General features: G+C 33.2%; 1 protein-coding gene and 1 non-coding gene across 2 annotated transcripts; both read right to left on the bottom strand.

Annotated features, from left to right (window-relative positions):
- Positions 1-223: 223 nt before the first annotated feature.
- LOC105795930 (pentatricopeptide repeat-containing protein At5g47360) lies at positions 224-1538 on the bottom strand. Its single transcript, XM_012625581.2, has 2 exons — positions 1477-1538; positions 224-1097 (listed from the first exon to the last, which is right to left on the bottom strand). The coding sequence occupies exons 1-2, from the start codon at positions 1536-1538 to the stop codon at positions 224-226; spliced, it is 936 nt and encodes a 311-aa protein (XP_012481035.1).
- Positions 1539-9683: 8145 nt separating this feature from the next.
- Positions 9684-9790, bottom strand: LOC128040107 (small nucleolar RNA R71). Its single transcript, XR_008194767.1, has one exon. It is a non-coding gene; the product is annotated as a small nucleolar RNA R71 (small nucleolar RNA).
- Positions 9791-17014: the final 7224 nt, after the last annotated feature.

Here is a 17014-nt window from a genome sequence, read left to right as displayed (position 1 = left end):
AGATATGAGGGAGAACAATATATTTTAATCAATTTAATTTTAATCAAACAATTCAAACCATAATTTAATAGTAATCGGCATAATAAAACAATAACTTAAGAATAACATAATCAAATTAACTATTATGCACAACCGAAATGAATAATGCTTCAAAATCGAGATAATTTTTATTAGTTTAAAACATAATCGGTTTATTGTTAATTCATGGGAATTTTTAACATGGTTATAATGTGGTTAGGACATTGGCTTCCACAATGATTTCATCATACGGAGCTTCCAAGCGAATCATTTTTCTAAGCATTAACCTAGCAAGCTTTGTAGCTTCAACCGAATGGTTTTGTTGACACAAGCCAACCAAAAGAATAGAATAGATCTCAGTGTCGATGGATGAAAAGTATAGCATTCGCTTGATTTCATTGTATAAGCAAAAACTATCTAGCACTTGTCCCTCACGACAAATCTCCCTAATCATGGTACTACAAGCAATGGCACTGGGTTTAGCCCCACTTACTAACATTTTCCTAAAGAGCTTCTCTACCTCATCGAGTCTATTAATCCTAATCAAAGCCAATACAAGAGAACTATAGCAATCACTATTGGAAACACCACGTCCGGTAACTCTATCGATCAACTTACATGCTTCTTTTACATGCCCCTCGACGCAAAGACCCATGATCAAAGTAATAACGATTATATAGTTAGGAACACACTGGCAAGCTTCCATTCTATTCAAAATTCTCAATGCCTTTATTGTTTGACCCTTCTCACAAAAGCTTTTAATCACAAATGTATATGTGATTACATTCGGACTACAATTCCTACCTGCTTTGTCCATCTCCCCTAATAATTCTAATTCCTTTCTCGTACTCATGTGCTTACAAATACCCTCAAGAAGCATGAAATAAGCCACAACATTTGGAGAAAACCCTTGCCCCTTCATAGCCTGGAACAACTCACAAGCCTCCTCCAATCTACCAGCATTACAGAACCCCTTGACCATTGCAAAATAAGTCCTCATATCAGGATAAAGATCAATCAATCCAATCTCTATCATCAATTTATGACCCATATCCATATCCCCTTTCTCACAAAGTAGCCTGATAACCACATTATAAGCAGTAGTATCCAGATGTAAATTAAATTATGGCATTATAAGTAGTATCACAATATGTCCTCACCACATGAATATATTTATATTTACTCTACCCTCGATATTGACTCAAAAACAAAATCGCAACAGCCCAAACTCCAAATAAGTAATTTGGTTAAAACGTTACCTTTTTTTGTTTCAAAATACCAATTCCATGTGATATTTGCAGTGCTAACAACAATGGCATAACTATTGATTTTCAAATTCCCTAAACCAAATAAAAAACCTAACCCAAACACAAAATATGATTTAAAATTTGGTTGTTGATTTTCTACCAAGACTTTCGTATGATAATCCGATCAGCTTCAGTTGGTTGGAGAACTCACCAAACGTGTTGAAGCATATCCTTTGCTTGGATAGTACAAGGATCTCCTGTGATAGGCTGCATGGAGCCTAACCTTCTTTAGCTTCCTCTTTTAGTCTACCAAAAAATATATATTGAAAAGCTAATATTTGAATAGCAAATTAACAAAATATAAATAAAAATTAGAAAAAAATCAAATAAAAAAAACTTTGTTCCCTAACCTATCTACAATCATAGTCAATAATCTCAATTCACTTAGTTCACTCTTAGAAAAGCAGGTTCCTTAAAGATGTGCTATAAAAAATTTAATTATTCAAAATCAAAATGAGTTTCAAATCATATTATAACTCTGAACCATATCAAGGAGAACCTATCAGAGCATGAACTCAATTTCGAAATCTCTCAACTTGATTTCCCAAGTTAGATACTTATTTTGAACCCTTAAAAAGAACTCTTAATCGATTATCAAATTCCTTAAAGCAAATAAAAGAAACCTAACCCAAATACAAAACACAGTTTAAAATAACAACATATTTCAGGTTTCAAATATTGAAAACCTGATATTTCAATAGCAAAACACAATTTATTCCTTCAATGTTTAACAAAAAATCATAAATAAAAATTAGAAAAGAGTTTATAAAAAAAGAAAAATAGATTTTCAAATAAAAAAATCAAGAGACCCACTCAAGATAAAATGCAAAATTTACTTGATATTGATTTCTTTCTTTGATTGCAAAGAAATCTGAAAAAGATGAATGATTTAGTAGTTGTATGGTTTAGGATTTAGTTTTGAAACAAAATGGGATTAAATTTTAGTAAAGAATTTCCCAAAAAGGTTATTACAAGTTAAAAATTTTATGTATTTTCCACGTCGATATTGTAATGGTTTCATATGCTATATGTCAACCATACATTAGTTATGTGTTCCACCGCATAAAATAATTAACATCGTTAACGTTTTGGAGTATTTTATGTAATGGATGACAAGTTTAAGTAACAAATTTCACTAGAAAAATTTAGATACCAAATTAAGAAAAATACCAAATTCAAGTACCAAATCTTATATTAAACCTATCTTTTCATATAAAAAGAACACAAATTATTTTAAAAAATTTACGTATGTTTTGTAAAAAGTATATTTAAAAATAACACTAAAGTATGATTAACAAATATAAAATATGACTAATAAAATAATAAATAAATATAAAACATATTTTTATATGTTATCAATTAAACATAATATTATTTTAAGGCCAAATTATTGATTTATAATAATATTTAAAAAATTATCATTTATTATTCAGAAAAGCTTATCATTTATAATAGACATTTTTTATAAAAATAATTTTGAGATATTTACTTAAAAGATCTATATTTTCTAATTTCAAAATTATCCGTAACTTTTTTAGTAAATAGCTTTAATCAATGATTTACTTAAACTAACCTTTCTCACTCTATTAATAAAGTAGCGTTAATCAATGATTTTGTAGTAATAACATAATTTATACCCAATAACTTATTAAATAGGGTGAGTAAAATTCGATTCTATTCGAAAAAAATCGAGTTTCGGGTTGAGTTGAATTTTACAATTCGTATAACAGATCGGTGTAAATATCCCTTTGATCCTTGTCAATTTTGAAAATGAGCAAATTGGTCTCTTTCAACAAAAAATTCAAAATAATTTCTAAAATTGAAAATATTTATAAATTTTCAAATTTTATATTTTTAAAATTTTCAAATTTTAAAAAATTATAAAGAATATATAAAGAAAGTTAAAAAATTAAAATGATAATTTTGGAACCTAAATAAGTTAATTAATGGTTCAAGTTTATCATACTAAGGTATCTTTTTTTTCTTTGAAAAATTTTCAAATATATATGATTTCAAATTTATGCCTCTAACATGAAATCAGTTATACTGTAACAAGATTTTAATTTGACATATTTAATTTTTTAATTTAACTCAAACAGTTTCACTCGATTAGACTCAACTCGAATTTCATTTCACTTGACTCGATTCGAAAAAATTCAAATTGAGTTAAGATGATAAAGTAGGACTCGTCAACTCGAAATTTTTTCACTTGATTCGGTTGAACACTCATCCTTAATATCCATGGGAAGACAAAACATTTCAAGATCAAGTACCATTTTGTGAAAGAAGTTGAAAAAAGCAAGGAAGTAACTTTGGTTCATTGCAGTTCAGAAGTTCAGCAAGTAAATATTCTGGCCAAGCCTCTTAGAAAGGTGAGGTTCGATAAATTGAGGAATGAAATTGGTGTTCGCAGCATGGAAGCCAATGAGGAGTGTTGTTAGATAGCCAGCCATGCATTGGCGAACACATATGGCGAACAACATAAATGGCAAACCATCCAAATGGCGAACAAACATAACGAACAGTCCAAGCATGAGTCATGTGGTGCACAGTCAAAATATGAGAAGGTTGGCAAACTGTCATGTGAGTGATGCATTGATGATTGACTTCTCCTTGAAAATATGTTTAAATGCTAATTTTGTCATGTTAGCCTTTGTGTACAAGTTATGTTTTCTCAGTTTTTTAGGAGATTAGACGTTTTTGGTAGAGTACGAGGAAAGAAATCTTGTTATAAATTGTAATGTTTTTTCTCGTTGAAAATTAATGAAAAATATTAACAGATAATTTTATATCGCTATCATACTCGTTTCTTCTCCACTTTAGTTTCTTTCTTAGTTCATATCTCCAACAAGCGACTTTAAAAGTAGGGTTTTACCAAGGGAAACTACAGAATGAGGTAAACTCATTCCTAATTGTTTTTCCCTAAGAAATAGAATACATTTTGTCTATTAAGAAGATCCTTTATGGTCGACCTTCATATGCTTGGAATGCGTTTGAAGGCACTGACTAAAGTTTAGGTAAAAATTTTAAGAAATGCATATAAGAATATGACACCAGTAAGATTTTAAATAGTGATCAATCTATTATTGGTTTTCATGATTGAGGCAATTTAGTGGTTGTTGGGGCCTGGAAGAGGGAAAGTTTAAGTGGATGTAGATATACATACATACATACATACATACATACATACATACATACATACATACATACATACATACATACATACATACATACATACATACATACATATTATCCTTCATAGCTTGTACGCATTTTTTAAATAGTTTAGATTATATGTTTGGCATGATATGAGCGCATTTATGTCTTTGGTTATATTAATAGTCTTGCCAAAAGGTTCAATATAGGTGTTTTAAACCTTTGTAAGGTGTTCTCTCACTTTCCATGGAGATATTCAGTATTTAATAATTGGTTAAAATTCTAGTTCCTACAAAGAAGTTCTTTGAAATGTTCCTTTTCTTTTACTTTCTTTGTTTTTGATTAAATTCTTTAAGATTTTCTTAATTGAAAACTTCTAAACCTATATAATAGTAGTATCACTTTAACCATGCTAACAATTTAGAAAACTTTTATTACTTATTTCGTTATTTTATATGTATGCATACAAGGATTTGAGGTTGTGCTTCCAGCTAAAGCAACCATGGAGCACACTATAGTCCTTGCATTTGATGCTATAAATAGAAAAGACTTGCAAAGGGTGCAAAATTTGCTGAGAATCAGTCTCCAAGTCCTCTTGGTGAGCGCAATTAACATTGTTATCCTTGTGATAAGGGCAAAAAGTAAAATATTTTAATCCCATTTTATTCAATGTAAATTGTGAATTTTTGCTCCTAATCCCTTAAATTCATATTTTTATACTAAAAAGAGCATCTGGAAGCAAAAAGAGCGAAAGCGAGTGAAAACTAGAAAATTGAAACAAGGTACAGGGTCCACACAGGCTGGACCATTCCACACAGTCTAGACACATAACCGCGTGAGCCACATGGCCATGTGGCAGGCCATGTTGATTTCGTGAACTGGCACTCCGAATAGTAGAAAAACACGAAATTTAGGTTTTTCGGGCATTCTAAAACCTATATATGAAAAAAATAAGAATATAAGAGTGAGTCGTCATAGAATATTCAAGAAAACAACTCAAAAAACACCATTAAAGCCGATTCTAAAGCAAATCTCCGTCAAGATTGAAGACTCCCAATTGATTTCTTAGGAGATTATCATGAGTTTCTTTATTTCTTTCAGTTATATTGTCTTTTGGATGTTTTTATTTTCAAGCATGAATTAATTTTCTAAATACCTAGGGGAGATAAACCCTGTGATGAATTATGTCTTTTGATTCTTTATTTTACGCAATAAATACTTAAATCTTGTTCTCAATTATGTGTGCTTAATTCTTGGTTTGATATTTTTAAACAATTGATCAAGATACTAAGCAAAGAAATTGCATGATTTAGATTGATAATGACAGATGAAATCTATGTGAATTTTTTCCAGGGTATTTGTAACACCTTTAACCTGTATCCATCGCCAGATTAGGGCTACAGAGTATTACCATACAAACGGAACATTTAAACATACATTTCATATACTATCGTAAACATATTATAAACTAATCATGCACATACATGTCATCCCCAAATTGAGCCCTCGAGGCCCTAAAAAAATACCTTAGAAACAATTCGAGACTAAATTAAAAACATTTAGAAAGTCTAAGAAAAAGTTACAAAAATCTGGAAACAGGGGTTACACGGCCGTGTGGCCAGGCTGTGTGCCTCACACGGCTGAGACACACGCTCATGTCTCAAGTGGTGTAACCTTCAAACTAAGGATACACGGCCATGTCCCAGCCTGTGTCCTCACTCGTGTAACTTTATGAGTAGGGTCACGTGGCCGTGTCACACACCTGTGTGTTGGGCCATGTAACTCTCTGAGTTGCCCCACACGTGGCCGTGTCACACACCTGTATGTCTGGCCGTGTAACTCACTGACTTGCATACAAAGGCCTTCAGATGACACACGATCGTGTCATCAGGCCGTATGCCATAAACGGCTAAGTCACACGCCCGTGTAGACATAAATTTGCCTAAAATCAAGCCATTTCCTATACCATTTCATTCATGAACAATTAGGTCTTTTGTGCACATTTTCAAGGCACCAAAACCACATCCAGAACATACAAACATTTGCCATTCCAAAGTCCTAATTCAACTAACCAATATGCCATTCAAAGGCAACTCAAATGCAATCTTCAAGACTTACCTAAACATGCATATTTTACCAGTTTTCATTTATCAATTATTAGTTTCAAAACTTACCAAACATGCCACAACTTGACCATTACTATTCCATCACGAAACATACCATAACTTGACCATAATCTTACCATTTCAAATATACAATAGAAGTCATTCCAAACATGCATCATAAGTTAACCAAAATGACACCATCAAACAAGGTATCAAATGGTACCAAACCAAGACAACATCCATAACTTATACAAACTAATTCACCAACTAACCATTCAACAAAATGACATTACAATTCAACCTATACATGCCATTATAACATTAGCCAAAACATTCAAAAACTACCGATATTTATGCGGGACAGTATGATAGATCTCCGATGAGCTTCAAAACCGATCAAGCTTCCAATAATGTATAAAACATTGGAGAGAAACTATGTAAGCAAATAATGCTTTGTAAGTTTCTAGAAAATAAAACATAACTTACCATTTCATTCACATAATCAAAGGTATAAACATAATATAACTCAAACCACAAGCTTGACACAAGCCTAAGCATCATCATCAATACACAAGTTAGTGCATTTATACATAACTCATTTGCATTAACCATATGATAAATCATTTTCATATAAAAATACATCTTTGGTTCATACATTCTTTTCATGAGCATATGAAAAATTCCACTTGGAAACTTACCATTTAAATCCCTTTTCATTCCCGATGAACCATCTACAATATCATCAGATACTCAAGAAAGCTCACACGAAGTGTGCTTAAACAGATAACCATAACCTTTCCTTTACATCATTGTTCACACAAGCTGTGAAATGGGCCTGCTCACACGAGTTGTGAGTCAGAATGTAAGATACAAGATGTTGCTCACACAAGCTGTGGAGTATCCGCAACAAATGCAAGACCTCAGCCATTGGTAGGACATTCAAGACTAAAACCCAAAACATGAAATCCCTAATGACATATCATTTGTATCCTACGAATTTCTAAGGTTCAACCGAGACTCAACATCCGTCAAATCATCATGGCTTTGGTACAATTATACATTGATCCATTTACATTAAACTAACATAATAAACGTTCAAATTAACAACATTAATTCAATAATCATTCATTTGAACTTACCTCAATAACTACGGATTAGAAGTTAAACAAGCTATTCCGAAGCTTTTGCTTTGCCTCGACCTAAATCCATACGTGGTTTATCTTAATCTAGATAGACAAATTTCAATCCATTTAATACCTCTAGTATTCAATTTAGTCCACATTTCATATTTATGATAAGTTACTATTTTTCCCCTAACATTTTAACTTTTTTACAATTTAGTCCTTAAGCTCATAAATTGAATTCTAAGCATTTTAATCCCCCATTCAAGCTAATAAAATTCATTAGGGACTTACATCAACTCATATAAACCATCATTTCATAAATTTAACATGAATTTTTACCATTTTTACAAATTAATCCCTAAATGCAAATTTCATAAAAAAATCACTTTACAAAACTTGTTCATTTATCAACAAGGATTCATAATCTACCATTTAACATCAAGATTCAGTCAAAAACATTCATGGCATAACACTCAATCTTAACAGTTTTACAAATTGACCCCTGGGCTAGCTAGATTAAGCTAAAACAACCTCAAAAACAAAAAAAAAACATTAAAAACATAATTCAAAATCATACCATGCAAGAGAAGCAAGCTTAGCCGAAACCTCCTCTCCTTTAGTGGACAAAAATCAGTTAGCTTTGATGAATGAAGAAGATGAAAACTTTTGTTTTATTTAATTTAACCTTAATTTACTTAATTATCATTTTAACCTTTAAAAACATTCAAAATTCAATAAAAATTTGCCATGAATATCCACTAACTATTAAAATGTTCTAATTACCATCTAAGTCCATATACTTTAAAGTTTCATAGCCATTTGACTCTTTTAACTAATGGAACCTTACTTTTACACTTTTTACGATTTAGTCATTTTCACTGAATTAATCATGCAAACATCAAAATTTCTTAACAAAATTTTAATACGACCTTACTAATAGTCCATAGACATTTAAATAATAATAAAATAAAAATTTACTTGTCAGATTTATGGTCCCAAAACCACTATTTCGATTTCACTTAAAACAGGTTGTTACAGTATTGTTTCGCTTCTTGGTTGTTTACTCAATTATTTTTATGTTTTGTTCTTTTTCATGCTCGTAGTTAATTAATTTAGTTAAATTTAGTTTTTAATCAATCACTCAATTTTATCGGCTAAATAATAGAAAACGGTAATTACTAGTACTTTTAGTCCTCGTGGGAACAATATCTTTGCTCATCGTAGTTATACTATTAATTGAAAAGTGCACTTGCCTTAGTCAGATTTTTAGTTAGTGTACAACTGCATTCAAGTTTTTGGCGCCATTGTTGGGGACTAAAATATTAGGAAAATTTTATTTCTATTAATTTAGCCATTTTTATTTTTATTTTAATATTTTGTGTTTAATTTAATTTTTACAGTCTAATTTTTCGTTTGTTTGATTCTGAAAAATTCTTTTGGTTTATGATTATAGGAAACTCGTTGGAGCCGTCAGTTTATGATAGTGAGATCGAAAAAATTGCTTACAAAAATTGGAGAGAAGTTCGAGAAGCAAGAGAAGATCAACATATCTTAGTAAACGATCAAGAGAAAAAGGATATTACTGTGGACATGGAAAATAATCAAAATAAACAACAAGCTCTTGAACATCTTACTCCTCGGACTATGTATGGTTATGCTAAGCCTACTCTAATTGGGGCTGAATCGAGTATTGTCAGACCGAGAATTACTGCAAATAATTTTGAGATCAAGTCGAATACAATTCTAATGGTGCAGCAATATGTTCAATTTGATGGGTTGGAAGATGAAGATCCGAATGCTCATTCAAGATTAATGGCGTTACTAATGATGCCATACACTTACGGTTGTTCCCATTCTCTTTGATGAGCAAGGAAAAATAGTGGTTGAATTCACTTCCACGGGGTCCTATCATTACTTGGGCACAAATGATTGAAAAATTTTTGTTGAAGTAATTTCCACTGGCTAAAACAACTAAGTTGAGGAACGACATCTCTTCCTTTGCTCAAACTGAGTTGGGGACATTGTATGATGCATTGAAGAGATTTAAGGATATGTTGAGAAGGTGCCCTCATCATGAGTTACCTTTGTGGTTAGAAGTTCAAACCTTTTACAATGATTTGAATCCCTCGACTAGACAGATGAGTGATGCAGTAGCTAGCGAAACTTTGAATAATAAGACACCTGAGGAAGCCCAAGAACTTGTTGATGAGATAACATTGAATAACTATTAGTGGCAAGTCATAAAGACAAAATCGATCAAGGAATCAGTGTTTTTAATATGGATGTAGTTGCTAAGTTGGCAAGTCATGTAGAATCATTGAATAGCAAAATTGATGGTTTGAGTTGCAATAATACGATGAATCCAGTAATGCAATGTGATGTAACTGGAGCAGGGATGATCAATCCAGAATGTTTACCCTTCGGTTCTAACATGGAGCATGACCAAGTTAACTTTATGGGTAATAATTCTAAACCTTAAAATAACCCTTATATGGATGCATTTGTTATGTTGGCAAGTCAGGTAGAGGCACTAAAGAAAAAAATTGATGGTTTGAGTTGCAATAATACGATGAATCTGATAATGCAATGTGATGCAACTAGAGCGGGGATGATCAATCCAGAAGGTTTACCCTTCAGTTCTAACATGGAGTATGAACAAGTCAACTTTATGGGTAATAATTCTAGGCCTCAAAATAACCCCTATACCAATAGCTATAATCTAGGATGGAGGAATCATCCAAATTTCTCTCGGAGTGGTCAAGGAAATCAAAGGTCACAACCCCTTTCAGGTTTTCAACAACATTTATCAACAAGAAAAAAAACTGAACCTTAAGGACATGTTAGCTAAACTTATTTGGGTGTCCGAAACTCAATTTTAAAACACTGGGACAATTTTGAAAAATTAGCAAGCATCAATTCAAGGGCTTGAAAATCAGATTGGATAGCTTGCTAAATTAGTTTCAAAGAGACGGTAAGGTATCTTACCTAGTAACACTGAAACTAACCCAAATGAGAAAGTTCACGCAATCATTGTTTGAAGCATGGAAAGATTAGTCGAGGCTGAAAAAAAGGCAAAATTAGAAGCTATTGTGAAAAAATGATGAGGTCGAACAAGGCAAGAAATAGCGAAAGATGGTGGTCAGAGAATACAAACCTCGAATTTCATATCCAGCAGCATTGAAGAGAAACCACATAAAATAATAATATGGTAAATTTCTTGAGATCTTAAAAAAATTGCATATTAACTTACCTTTTGTTGAAGCCCTTTCGTAGATACCAAAGTATGCAAAATTCTTAAATGAGCTAATAATGAACAAAAGGAAGTTAGACGACTTGTCAAATATGGAGCTTAATGAGGATTGTTCGGTCATTCTCCAAAAAAAACTACGTAACAAGTTTAAAGATCCAGAGAGTTCCACTATTCCTTATCTCATTGGTAGTTTAAATGTTGAAAAAGCTTTCACTGATTTAGGGGCTAGTATAAATTTTATGCCTTATAAAACATTCAAACAACTTGGTCTTAGGGAACCAAAACCCACTAGGATGAGTATTTAATTAGCTAATAAATCAATTAGGTATCCTAAGGGGTATTATTGAAGATGTACTTGTGAAAGTGGATAAATTTATATTCTCTGTTGATTTTGTTGTACTAGACATGGATGAGGATATTGACATTCCAATGATCTTAAGTCCACCCCTTTTAGCCACTGGTAGAGCTGTTATTAATGTGGGTAATGGTGAACTTGTGCTAAATGTAGGTGATGAAAATGTTATTCTTCAAGCACATGATTTTGTTAGAGTCCCTAGTAAGGAATATTATGCTAATTATTCTAATAAAGTTAGTAATCATGTGACTCAACGTTCTTTGCAAGAAATAACTAATGAAATCATGTTGGAACCATATCATATTCAAAGTTATAAAGCTCGAGGGACAAGTGAAGAGCGAATGGTGCACCTCGACGAACTAGATGAATTGCGAACGAAGGTTGATGAGAAACCGAGAAAGCATAAGGAAGTAACAAAGCAATGCCATGATGTGAATGAAAAGGGAACGAACCAATTCAAACGAACCTGTTAGACAAATCATATCCACAAATTTTTTCTCTAGAGTTTAAGTCAAGGGGGTTCGACCCATATGTGGTAAAAATAGTTTTTCCATACGGTACACTTGAGGTAACACATCCTAAATACGACACATTCAAGGTAAACAACCATTGTCTCAAATTTTATTACTGTGGTAATACTAATAATGAGAGAGAGGAGCTTCGGCTCCAAGATCCGCCTTAACCGTTTAGGCAAAAGGGAAAGTCGCTCTAAATAAGCACTTCTCGAGAGGCAACTTGAGCATTTTTATTTCATTTATTTTTAGTTTGTTTATTTTAAGTAAAAAAATAAAAAAAGGGTTTGTTTATTTTACTTAAAAAATGAAAAAGGCCACACGACCTAGGGTGGTCCACACGGCCTAGACACATGGACATGTCTTAGGTCATGTGCATATTGGAGCTAATTTCTTCTAATTTTCTTTCAACACAAAGGACATCAGTGAGTTACACGGCCTTAAGACATGGTTGTGTGAGACATACGGCTTGGCACACGAGCGTGTGATAGACTATGTGACCTACATGCCCTCACGTACAGGCGTGGGAGAAGTGAAGGATCATTACACATGGTATGGACACACGGGCGTATCTGTGGCAATGTGGAAACTGGGTTTCTTTTATTTTAATTTTTAAATTTCACATAGGCTAGAAGTGCACACACAGGCATGAGACACTACTGTGTGTCCTAACACAGACCTATACACGACCGTGTCTCTTTAAAAAAATTTGAAACCCTAATTTTTCCCCTTTCCCTTCTACTCACACCGTTGCAACCGAGTCCCACTCCCTTCCCATTCAATCTACTTCTACCAAACCCCAACCCTAGCCGCAGACACACCCATGACCACAGACACCATGCAACATACCCTTCCATCGTCCTCTCGTGCCTCATCGTCATAGACATTTCCCCTCTCTTCCACTGTTCATCGACCCCTTTTTTCCCCAACGTCACCCCTAACCTTGATTGAACCTTTCTCTTCCCCTTTCCCATTTACCTCGGGCCTCCATCCTCATAGCCACTATTTTCCCTTCCCTTTCCACTCTTAGTCACCCGAATCAAAGTCCCTATCACTGCCGAACATAATATCGTCGACCGATTCACTCGCGCCAGCCACCGCGCACAATCGACCACCGTCTTGCGCCCCACCATTGTCGTTGTTAACCACCCCTTACCACTGTTTGGTCCCTCACTAGCCTTATCTTTATTTTATTTTATTTTTCTATTTCTATTTCTTGTTTTATTTTTATTAACTTTTTTTATTAGTGTTGTTACTATTTTTATTGTTGTTGATGTTATTCTTATTATTAGGTTTATTATTAGTATTATTAGTATAGTTGTGTTATATTACTGTTAACTTTATCTTTATTAGGTGTAGTTATATTTTTATTATTCATATTTTTCTTATTGTTTTTGATTTGTTGCATATGTGCTAAATTATTATTAGATTTGTTGACAGGTGTTTTAGTCTAGATTTTAGTTTAGATTCAGTGTTTGTTGTGCGATTTATTGGACTAGGACAGTTGTGTTAATTCGTACATTTGATTAATTTTATGCTAATATTTGATTTTAATATTTTATTTCAAATACATTATGACTAACACACATGGTAAATCTAAGGTCATTGTCCCCACCTTGAAAAAATGGGAGACACCGGGTGCGACATAGTCTTCAGGCCCCACCTCCATTGCGAGACATCTATGTCTCCAATTTCCTCTGGGTACACACGAGGACTAGTATCAGCACCTACAGCAACGAACCTTGGGATTGGTTCATTGTAATGACTGGGAGGCCTTACAGGAGATACACTTGGATGACAGAGTGCGAGCACTGATCGCAACAGCTCCGTAGGACTGATTTTCTCTATCGTCGAGCCTATATACATGGAGCTGACACTGGAGTTTTGCTCGACATTTTTTCTGCAGCATGCTATGTCACGAAACGATGAGTCGCGCATTGTTTCTTTCTGACTAAGTGGTATGCCACGTTATATGAACGTCCCAGATTTTGAACCCGTCCTTAGACTTTATTCCAAGGTGTTCATGAGTACTCTAAAGTTCCCCACATTATCTCGACACATCCATCATTTAGTGCCTCTCTGTTGGTCTGAGATAGCTGAGACAGTGACACCGTACAACCTGAGCCAACCGAAGGCCAGTTGTCTACTTCTGGCCCTTTGTTATATCCATGCCCTTGTAGTGCACACATTGACCGATCGTAGGGAGAGAAGTGGGGTTACTGGTACGACTGATGCATATTTCTTGTGGTGTATGTCGATGCGACACCCCATCGATGTTGCTTACTTTGTGGCCCTCTCTTAACGACACCATTCTAACCAAAGTAGGAAGGGTCCTATCTGTTTTGGCCCTTATGTGACTCGATTGAAAAGATATTTTGGACTGCTTGACATTCTGGAGCAGACTTCCTCATTCACATTAGTTGGAAAAATGACCCGGCAGAGATTATCCATTATAAGTCATATGAGGATGATTGAACGCCTACACAGAGCGGGTCCCCATCGATGCATCCTATCTCATTCGGATCCTTAAGATGAGCACGAGCTTTCGAATGATGATCTTCCTTAGCACGAGGACCTAATTTGATCATCTCCTCCTCCGAGTCACCCTACTACTACGTATTCTATTTCGAACGATGATATTTCTGAGCGTTTTGACCACTTTGAGTAGCGATACTTTGATCGGATTGAACTTTTCGAGTGGCGACAATCAGAACAGATCGATCACATTGAGGCATATCTGCAGCGGATATGCCAGCATTTACATATCTCTCCTCCCGATCATCTGCCTTGTGATCCAGACACCTCACACGACGCCAATCATTGACCTGATTTTGTTTTCTGTTTTTTATTTTTATTTTTGGTTGTACTTTTATTTTTATTGTTAATTGTTTTTATTTTATTTATGAGACTTCCTTGTTTTATTTTATTTTTATTCTACACTTTATTTTTAGTATTTTTTTGTTATTTTTTCTAGTTTATTTTCTCTTTATCTTATTTATTTTTGTCTATTTCCTTATTAGTTTGCTCGAAAACATGTACTTCTTTAAGAATTGCCTACGATTTTGGTTTTCACTATTCTGGCGAATTCATCCAAATTCAAGGCAATTTCAGTTCTTTCCCTTTTATGATATTGTGTTTATTCTGTGATTATAATTGTTTGTACTTTAAGGGCAATGTACCATTAGAGTTATTTTTTATGGGGAGGTTGTTTATATGTTTATGAGATAAAATCTCTGAATTGTTATTTGTTTTTAAGTAATTTTCTCACACCTACCATTAGAGTTATTTTTTTATTTGGAGTTTTATTGATTTTGTTTTGGTATAATTTGTGCATATTTTTGCATTGTTTAATTTATACTTTAAGACACGAGAGAGTTAAGCATGATAAGTTGTTTTCCAGAAATTATTATTTTAGGTTATCTTCTTGAATTGAAGCATTATCTTGAAATTTAAATTTTCAAGTTTGAAATGAAAACCATGATTTTTTGTAAGTTTTTGAGGCTATAGAGCATATATAATTTTATGCTCATTTTATTTTTGATTGTGAGTGTGTCGACTAGATTTGTTATTCTAGAACTTGCTTCGGTTATACAATTCTAGGCCACATTATTGATTTGATATAATGAGATGATAGAGACACTTAAGATTTAACCCATTTAACCTTTAAACAGCTTACCCATTGAATTAACCTCTAGTAAACCCTGTTGGTCCTAACACTTTTTTTTTCAAACCCGTTAATGTTAACCCCTAACCCAAATTACTGTTGTAAAATTATCCTTTTACTGACTCATTTTGTCAAGATTTGATTTGGTTAGTTGCCTAACTATGTTTCATCATTTTATTACTAAAATCTATTCTTGTTCTAAAAAAAGAAGAAAGAAAAAAATTGATTGAGCTTGAATTGTTAGTTTCATATTCTGTTGAAAAGCTTGTTTTCATTATTTATTTCTTCTTGATGTAAAATCTATTCAACAATTGATTTTTTTTTATAGTTTAACAACTTATCAACTCAATTTTCGATTTTAACCACTTGTAAAGACCTTTTGATTGGCGTGTCATCTCATTTTATAGTGGTGGAGACTTGATTTTGAATCGAGTATATGGTAATAACATTTTTCATTTGACTATTGAGTGCACATTATTTAAACCTTAAATATTTTGAGTGCTTTGAGTGTTTTTGGTGAATCCTTGGTGTGGATGTTAATTCTTGCTGAGTTTGAATTTCAGGTAATAGTTGAAATAGGGGAGATGTTTATGTTTTGGGCCTTAAAAATTTTGGCTTGGAGTGCTTATGCTTTTTAGTGTCATTGTAGTGTGAATTTCCAATGCATGACTATCTATGGATTATCCTAAGACATTATTAATGAAAACAATGAATTAAGGGAAGTTAACTTGAATGTGAGTATAGAATTTTGCTTGAGGACAAGCAAATGCTTAATTGTGGGGATATTTGATAAATGTTAAAAGTAACATATTTTAATCCCATTCTTAATACATTTTGGATGATTATTCGATGTAAATTGTGAATTTATGCTCCTAATCCCTTAAATTTATGTTTCTATACTTAGGAGAGCATTTGGGAGCAAATGGAGAGGAAACCAAAAAACCAGAGCAAGGTACAAGGGTCACAAAGGTTGGACCATTCCACACAGCCTAGACACACGACTGTGTGAGCCATACGAGCTACCACATAGCCATGTGGTAGGCAGTGTCAATTTCGCGAACTGGCACTCTGAATAGTGAAAAACACAAATTTTAGGTTTTTCGGGCATTCTAAGACCTATATATGACAACAATAAGAAGACAGGAGTGAGCTACCGTAGAATATTCAAGAAAACAACTCGAAAAACACCATTGAAGTCGATTCTGAAGTAGATCTCCGTCAAGATTGAAGACTTCCAGTTTATTTCTCAGGAGATTATCATGAGTTTCTTTATTTCTTTAGATTATACTGTGTTTTGGATGTTTATATTTACAAGCATGAACTGATCATCTAAATACCTAGAGGAGATGAAACCTATGATTGATTTTGTCATTTGATTCTTTATTTTATGCAATGAATACTTAGATCTAATTCTCAATTACGTGTGTTTAATTCTTAGTTTGATATTTTTAGACTATTGATCCATGTTTGATGTGCTTAAACCAGAGGAGGAATAGACCCTGTTTAAGAGTAGATCTAGCGTA

Source organism: Gossypium raimondii, chromosome 3 (assembly GCF_025698545.1).
Source record: "Gossypium raimondii isolate GPD5lz chromosome 3, ASM2569854v1, whole genome shotgun sequence".
Lineage (NCBI taxonomy): Eukaryota > Viridiplantae > Streptophyta > Magnoliopsida > Malvales > Malvaceae > Gossypium > Gossypium raimondii.
This window is presented reverse-complemented; position numbering and strand designations above follow the sequence as displayed.

Excerpts from the sequence above, each read along its gene's own strand:
- LOC105795930 (XM_012625581.2), bottom strand. The coding sequence starts at position 1,538 with ATGCAGCCTATCACAGGAGATCCTTGTACTATCCAAGCAAAGGATATG. Across the intron at positions 1,098-1,476 it reads GATATGCTTCAACACGTTTG|GCTACTTTGTGAGAAAGGGG; the intron begins GTGAGTTCTCCA and ends TGTGGTTATCAG.